General features: G+C 38.9%; 1 protein-coding gene across 2 annotated transcripts in view; it reads right to left on the bottom strand.

Moving 5' to 3' along the window:
* LOC148301322 (uncharacterized) overlaps positions 1-8,809 on the bottom strand; it is a 100,687-nt gene that overhangs the window by 24,650 nt on the left and 67,228 nt on the right. For both annotated transcript variants that reach the window (XM_088273434.1, XM_088273435.1), the window contains 3 exons: positions 4,886-8,632; positions 3,625-3,809; positions 2,994-3,157 (listed from right to left, as the gene is read on the bottom strand). In XM_088273434.1, coding sequence (XP_088129560.1) covers positions 2,994-3,157; positions 3,625-3,809; positions 4,886-8,632 — 4,096 coding nt within the window. The remainder of the gene's footprint in view (positions 1-2,993; positions 3,158-3,624; positions 3,810-4,885; positions 8,633-8,809) is intronic.

Raw genomic sequence — 8,809 nt, 5'->3', positions numbered from 1 at the left:
AGTTTCAGTTTTTCAAACCCTTATCCACACCCCAATGGTGCATAGGGCACTGCATTATATAAACGCAGTGTTATCTTGATCATTAACACATGAAGGAAAGGTAATCAGCCCCCCGCTTCAGGTACCAGTCCAAGGTAATATCGAATAAATATTTATTTGACCCCCCCTGGGAATCGAACCCGGGACCTCCAGGACGGGAGTCGAGCGTGCTGACCATTACACCACGGAGGCGGACATAGTAGCAGTCAGAAAACTTATCGGCCAAAGAGACAAATATGCACATTAAAATGATCAAAAAAATTATTCAGAGCTAAATCTGTTTGCAATTCTAGTACGCCTTTATTATTTTTAGTTTTATTAAGTACAGGTACACCCAATAGAGAAAAGAATGCTGAACATCGCGTTCCTCGTCTGCTCAGAGAGAGAAGAAGAATGCGCTGTACTAGCGGTTGGCAAACTTATCGGGAAAAGAGACAAATATGCACATTAAAATGATTAAAAAAAGAATGCTAAACATCGCGTTCCTCGTCTGCTCAGAGAGAGAAGAAGAATGTGCTGTACTAGCGGTTGGCAAACTTATCGGGAAAAGAGACAAATATGCACATTAAAATGAATCTAAAAAGAATGCTAAACATCGCGTTCCTCGTCTGCTCAGAGAGAGAAGAAGAATGCGCTGTACTAGCGGTTGGCAAACTTATCGGGAAAAGAGACAAATATGCACATTAAAATGATTCAAAAAAGAATTCTAAACATCGCGTTCCTCGTCTGCTCAGAGAGAGAAGAAGAATGTGCTGTACTAGCGGTTGGCAAACTTATCGGGAAAAGAGACAAATATGCACATTAAAATGAATCAAAAAAGAATGCTAAACATCGCGTTCCTCGTCTGCTCAGAGAGAGAAGAAGAATGCGCTGTACTAGCGGTTGGCAAACTTATCGGGAAAAGAGACAAATATGCACATTAAAATGATTCAAAAAAGAATGCTAAACATCGCGTTCCTCGTCTGCTCAGAGAGAGAAGAAGAATGCGCTGTACTAGCGGTTGGCAAACTTATCGGGAAAAGAGACAAATATGCACATTAAAATGATTCAAAAAAGAATGCTAAACATCGCGTTCCTCGTCTGCTCAGAGAGAGAAGAAGAATGCGCTGTACTAGCGGTTGGCAAACTTATCGGGAAAAGAGACAAATATGCACATTAAAATGATTAAAAAAAGAATGCTAAACATCGCGTTCCTCGTCTGCTCAGAGAGAGAAGAAGAATGCGCTGTACTAGCGGTTGGCAAACTTATCGGGAAAAGAGACAAATATGCACATTAAAATGATTAAAAAAAGAATGCTAAACATCGCGTTCCTCGTCTGCTCAGAGAGAGAAGAAGAATGCGCTGTACTAGCGGTTGGCAAACTTATCGGGAAAAGAGACAAATATGCACATTAAAATGATTAAAAAAAGAATGCTAAACATCGCGTTCCTCGTCTGCTCAGAGAGAGAAGAAGAATGCGCTGTACTAGCGGTTGGCAAACTTATCGGCCAAAGAGACAAATATGCACATTACAACAATTAAAAATATTCTTGAAAGCCAAATCTGTTTGCGATTCTAGTACAGAAATGTAGACATTTATAAAATTAAGGGCACACCTAATAAAACTTGATTTTATACGGGCATTTTTTACGACAAGCTTTGGTAATATTTATTTATTTGAACTTTTTGTACAATATGTGTGTACATTGGCGGGCTTATTGCTATAAAGCAATATCTTCCAACCAACCAGTGTGAACCAACAGACTAGTGTGAACGATCTAGGCTTGTACCTTTTGATGTCTGTTAGAAATTAGTGGGGAAATAATGCTTGAACAGGTTAAGAAAAACAAAGAAACGTAAGAGAGCATAATTAAAAATTAAGAATTTAAACAGGGTAACATGAATAGAAAAACAAAATGACGATAGAGTAAGGAAGGCATGGGAAAAGGGAGGGGTCAGGGGAGGAGGAGATGGACAGTTAGGGTTTTAAGGTAAGATAATGATATTTCAGGCGTTTTTTGAAGGTTTAAATAGAAGGTGCATTTTTTACGTGTAGAGGTAGTTCATTCCAGAGTCTAGCCACTTGGACAGTAAAGGAATTACTGAGGAATGCTGTGTTGTGGCAAGGAATGGAGAGTGTTAATAATGTACATATAGTTAAGACCTTAACAAAGAGATTGGTGTATAATATTCATATTAAAAACATTGGATAGTTCCATTTTTCTGCCTTTGAAATGAGGTCAATGCAGAAGGTAAAAATACCCTTCCCGTCCGTAAGCATCAATCGACCCAACGGGTATAAATACCTTTCCCGTCCCAAATGTATGAACACACTGTTGACGGGGGATTTTTCCATCAACCCCAACCACAATTAGTATGCTAATTAGTATTGTATATTAATCACAAGTAACCGCAAACCTGATTCTGATCTGTACAATGTTTTTTGGAGTCTCTCGCTCTCTACTCGCTCTCTACTAAAAGTAAGCAAATAGAACGCTTTTAAGCATCTCTCGCTCTCTACCAACAGTATGTAAAAGACGCTTTTAAACCACAAACGTTTCCCACAAACACTCTGTTAAGAAGGATTTGATTCACTGATAGAAAGTCTTTTGAAAGTAATGTATCCATAAGACTTCTTATGTGTGGGGAGCAGCCAAGCAACGCATGTAAAGAATGTAGTGCCAACTAGTGTAAATCTGAATCTTTTACCCATATTATGTTAAAATTTTATATAAAATTCATGAAAAAATTTGCACTTATTTTTAAAACGTTTTCGTTAAATATCAGTTTTTCTAATCGTCATACATTTTACAATATCCTCGTATTAAGGTACTTGAAAGTCCCGTGTTCCAGGGCTAATAAATTGAATTTTTTTCATAGACATGTATATCCCTACAATTGTCTGACTAATATTCATTCATATGCCTTCAAATAGCATGTGAAAAAGGAATTCAAGTAGACAAATTTGACTCACCCATTTGGAACTGTTCAAGGACGCACTGTAGATTGGTGAGAGCCGCTAGGTTCTTGCTGTTCCTGTCTTCCGACTGGCTCAACTGGGACTGTATCTCGTCCCTTTGCCTCTCCACTAGTTTGATCTGCGTCCGAAGCGTTTCCACCTCCTGGTTCGCTCGGATACTAGACAAAAGACACAATTCTAAAAACACTTGCATCAAATAAAATAATTGAAATACTTGATAATGACAAGTTTTCCTCGGTTTTCCTCCATTTCAATTTCCAACTACATTCACCTGGTATATATTAGTTTAGACTTTCTTTCCTCACTCATTCATTCCACATGTCCAAACCATCTCAACATACTTTTGTTATTTTTATCGATTACACTCGTCTCAGCCTTGCATTATTTCCTTATTTCACCATATGAACATCTATCACACATTGTTTTGCCGCACATTTGTCTGAGTGATTGCATTTCGACCGCATTCAATCTACTTTCACCCTTCTTTTGCCAATTCCATCCTTCGTATTTGAAATACGAAGCTTTTTTCGGTCTTCCTCTGCTTCTATTAGTGGCGTAATAGCTAGTCAAAAAAAGTCAATTGATTCACTAGAAATTATTGTTGTTACAAAAATGATCAGTTTACCTGTTTGACGTATAGAGGGTGCTGGAATGCTTGACTTTCTCCTCCGCCGAGGTCAACTTGGTCTGGGCCTCTTGCCACTTCTGCTCCGCCAGGACCAACTCCTTGGTGTGCTCCTCCTCCATGTCGAGCAAGTGCTGGCGCAGCCGCTCCAGCTCCCGGGACAGCGATTGTTCCCTTTCCGCAATCTACCAAAACAAAAACAGAACAGAAAATGGCCTGGTCCAAACTAAAAATTTGAGCATTCAACTTGAATTATTGCGTACGAGTACCATAAATAGGTTTAGCTAATCTCAGGCACTACTACTAGTATTTTAGTGTTTTGATTGAAGAATTGGAGGTGGTTGTCTATATACGTCAAAATAATTGTGGACCAAAAAGAGAGCCTTGTGGGACACACTTTATTCAATAGCTAATCTTAATCGAGAGCAATTCCTGGTGGTTGTTTGTAAATTGCAAAATTATTTTGTTCAAAATCATTAAAATTGAGTTAGTCCGCCTCCGTAGTGTAATGGTCAGCACGCTCGGCTACCGTTCTGGAGGTTCCGGGTTCGATTCCCAGGGGGGTCAAATAAATATTAGTGATTTTTTCACTGTAATATTTATTCAATATTACCCTGGACTGGTACCTGAAGCGGAGGGCTGATCACCTTTCCTTCATGTTTAAACGATCAAGATAACACTGCGTTTATATGACGCAGTGCCCTATGCACCATTGGGGTGCGGATAAGGGTTTTATTATTATAGTTGAGTTATGACAAAAGTTATGTCCTTCTCTGTGGTGAAATGGTTAGCTTGTTTAGATACCGTGATGGAGGAACCGGGTTCGATTCCCTGGGGGGGGGGAGGTGGAAATAAATATTAGTGATTTTACACTCAAATATTTATTTAATATCACCCTGGACCGTTCTCTGAATCGAAGGAGTGATCGCCTTGCCTTCAAGTAAGTAACAATCAAGATAACACTCCGGCAGTACGGTGCAGTGCCATATCCACCTAGGGGTGTGTATATACAAGAAGAAGTATGACAAGATATTGCTTGTTTGATTAAATTCAAATGGACAAGGGATCAAAATGTGACTTCTGATATTGACTCGACTGGGAATTGAAACCGGGACCTCAAAATGGAGTAATGCTTTTTGCTTTTGTTATACATACACAACTTGAGAATTCTGTCTTAAGATGTTATCCGATGTCTGTTAGTTCTCGTTCATATCTGTCTTTATTATGAATAATTTTTACCAAAATGACGTTAGACACTCACCTGAATCTTTTCCTGCGCAATCTGCTTCGTGTTTCCTTGCTCCATGACCAAGTTCTTGCCCAAAACATCGCACTTTTCGACCAAAAACTGGTTCTTCTCCTTCAGCTTCTCCAGCTCGTCGGGCGTGATTCCGGCTTGTCTGATTTCGTCCAAAATTCCCTCGAGCTGCAAGCACCTATCAGTCTTTTCTCTCAGCAACTTGTTCGAGTTCTCCGCGTCTTGAGTGTCGACCTGGTGTTCTGCGGATGGATGAGACTGCCCCGACTGTGCGTTGAGCCTCTCCAAGTCCTTGTACTTTTCGCTTTCTGCAAATAGTACGGAATTCAGCCTCTGTATTTCGGCGTGATAATTCATACTCTCTTGGTGTTTTTGAGTAACCAAAAATATCAGTTCATTCTTCTCTTTGCAGAGCTGTCCAAGTTTTGCATCTGCTTCGTCTCTGTAATTTTCAAGTTCTCGCAATAATTCCCGCTTTTCATCTCCTTCGCGAACAATAATCTTGCATTTATCTTCTAACGCGGAGATTTCACCGGTTAATTTCTCAATTTTAGCATCCGCTTCCTGCTTTTGTTTCTCTACATTTTCAAAACTAGTTTTTAAAGTTAAATAGTCTTCATCGCTTGTGTTTTTGACTGATGTACCCTGTAAACTGTGCAGTTTCAATTCTTCTAATTCGTTTTGTGTTTTTTTAAGAGTTTCATTTAACATAGCTATTTCCTTATTTTTCTCCTCGAGCACTTTACTGTGATGAGGGATGGCTAATTTTATTCTTCGGACTGTATTTATGTTATCATAATAATGTTTCACTTTCACAGACATATCCTCGTTCAAGATTTTCATATTGTTAAATTCCTCTTTGATTGTGTTGATTTCCCCAAGCAGCAATGAATTTTCCAAGACTATAGCTTCTTTTTCGGCGGCTGACTCTAGAGCTTTGGCTAGATTCAAGCGCTCAGCAGACAACTCCTCATTGACGATTTTGATTTCTTGATTTAAATTCTTGACTATATCTATGTTATCATAATAATCTTTCATTTTCACAGACAAATCCTCATTCACGATTTTCAAATCGTCAAATGCGTCCGTCATTTTGCTGATATGTTCATTTTGTCGATGGATATGATTTTCCTGTTTGGCTAGCTCTTTCTTCATTTCTGAGACTTCAGAAATTTCGTTTTTGGCACGTTCTTCCCTTTCGACCAGCAATTTATCTTTTTGTGCACTTATGGTGAACAAATCTTCTTTGATTTTGCTGATTTCCTCAAGCAGCAATGAATTTTTCAAGACTATAGCTTCTTTTTTGGCGGCTGACTCTAGGGCTTTGGCTAGATTTGAGCGCTCAGTAGACAACTCCTCATTGACAGTTTGGATTTCTTGATTTAAGTCGATGCATTTTTTGTTTAATTTGTCAATTTCTAAATCTCTTCGGTCAGTATCCAATTTATGTCGCTCAATTGTTTCTTCTAATTGCGAAATTTCAAGGTCCTTTTTCTCCAAATCGATTTGGGGATGACTGTGAACTTTATCAATTTCAGCACGCGTTGCCATCGGTTCAGATTTGGACCTTAAATTTAGTTTAATTTCTTCCACGGCACAAATAATTTTCTTCATAATACATTGTGCATCGTCTTCTTCTACAGGTTTATCACTACTTTCACCATCGAAATCAGTCAGTTTTCCAAAAAGTTCTGTGAGTTCTTTTACTATCTTACATTTATCTTTCAGTACCTCTTCGACATTATTTTCAAGTTCCTCTGTTTTTGATTTCATATTAAGTATTTCCTTATCCTTTTCTGCAAGAAGTCTACTGTTTTCTAAAGATTTATTTTTGGCTTGCAGAAGTTCTTCGTGAACTAAATAATCGTGACTCTCCGACATCTGATCTAAATTCGCAATTCTAACTTTTAAAGCTTCATTCTCCTTGTTCAGCGTTTCGACCATATTCTCCATTTCACTGAGATGGCATAACTTTATTTCTAAATCAGTCTTTTCAGCTTCAATCTTTTTAGCGTAGTCTTCAATTATAGATTTCGTTTGAATATTAGCCCTAAGTTCGCTTATTTCTCTCAATAGTAAAATTTTGTCATTGTCCAGGATTGTGAGGTCAATCTTGTGTTTTTCATTTTCGACTGACACAGAGTGAAAGCTGGTCTTTAGCTTTTCCAGGTCATTTTGCGTGTCTGATAGTTTCCTATGAGCCAGTGCCAACGTTTCGTCATCTACGGTATCATTGTGTGTTTTAAGGGCATCTATTTCATTTTTGGCATGTTTGAGCTCTTCTTTGACATTGTTCATTTCTTCTTCTAACTTTATTTTCTGCGCCGTCATCTCCCGAAGCTGCTTTTCGGCGTTTTCTAATTCAACTTCGATACTCTTGTTTAAATTACTGCAGTCATCTAAATCGTTTTGCAATTTTTCTAAATGCTCTTCGTTGTCCTCGAGAATCGGTTCGAGCTTGGAGACGCTCTTCAGAGCGCCAATTTCGGCGATCAGAAAGTCGTTATTTTTCTTTTGTTCCGAACACTCGTGAGAGTAGTGCGCTATATCGCCGTTGAGTATGTCGATTTCGGCACTCATCTCGTCTACGTTGGATTGCAAGTTGTTAATAACGCGAGAATCTTCGGAAATGCGAATTTCAAGGGACTCATTTTTACTCCTAAGGTCCGAGTAACTTTTGAGACAAAGATCGATATATTCCAAGAGTTCACCGGAGGTGTTTTTCAAATACTTTTGGATAGCTGGAAAATCGGGCGCCATGTACTTGTCGATAAGCTTTCTGATCGATTCGCACGAAATAAATTCGTCTTGTTTTATTGAGAGGGTTCCGACTTCTTTTTTAAGATGATCGATTTCTAAATTCAAACGTTTGATTTCTTCATTTGTGTTCAATTTATTCTGTAGTTCGACTATTTCAAATTTCAACTTGGCGATGACTTCCTGGGCATTAGAGTCCTTGGGCTCACTAGCAGATTTTTTGGGGTCCATTTGTGCAAATTTCCTTTCTAAGTCCAGAAATTTATCTTCCAACTCTCTGTATTTTTCGTTCGGCACATGGTTTTCGTCGCTCTTCGTCGGCGGCTGGTGCTCGTTCTGCAGCTCTTCCAGATCGTGCTGCAGTCGCGCGCACTCTTCTTGCAGCTTGAAGTTTTCTTCGTTCAGTTCCAGATTGTCTTCTTGGAACTTTTCCGTGTTCGCAACGAGCATACGATGCACCTTTTCAAGATTGTCGAATTTGTGGTGCATGGTGTTGAGGTCCGATATAAGTTTGAGGTTGGTCTCGCTGAGTTCCTTGAAGTCCGAGTCTTTTTGGACTTCGCGGTCTTGTAATCGCGTCTTGTATTCCGCATTCTCTCTCTCCAAACTTTCGTGTTTCCTTTGCAGAAGATCGTAATTAACCTGGAGCTCCGCCTTCAGTTTGATCACTTCGTCGATCGCCATCTGATGTTGACTGTCCAAGTCTTCCAGATTAATAGTTAGGGTGGCGTTTTCATTTTTCAGCGTCTCCAGCTGCACCTTCAGGGCTTGAACTTCTAGGCTGTTTTCGTTATTTCCAGAGTTTTGTTTATTTTTCAGGTCGGATATTTCGTTTTGAAGAGAGACGATTTGCTCCGATAACATTTTCTTTTCCGTTTTTGCACTGTTCGCGGTCTCCGACGAATTGGCATCAGGGGGATCCCAAAACCAACTGGACTCGTCTTCATTTTGGGCGGCCGAGTCCTGCGGCGTCTTGCTGCTCTCTCCATTATTCTGTGAAAAAAGAAAAAAAATATATAAAGCACATTTAAAATAACGTACAAAAATATAAACATCATCGATTTATTTACATCGTAACGGTCCCGGTCTTTGTTAAAAAATATATAGAAAAATTAGCCATTTTCATTATATACAATATTTAAATAAAACATGTTTAAACATTTTTTTATC

The sequence above is a fragment of the Brachycentrus maculatus genome, unplaced genomic scaffold (genome assembly GCF_059751285.1).
Source record: "Brachycentrus maculatus isolate JH-2025_06_01 unplaced genomic scaffold, ASM5975128v1 h1tg000576l, whole genome shotgun sequence".
Taxonomy (NCBI): domain Eukaryota; kingdom Metazoa; phylum Arthropoda; class Insecta; order Trichoptera; family Brachycentridae; genus Brachycentrus; species Brachycentrus maculatus.
This window is presented reverse-complemented; position numbering and strand designations above follow the sequence as displayed.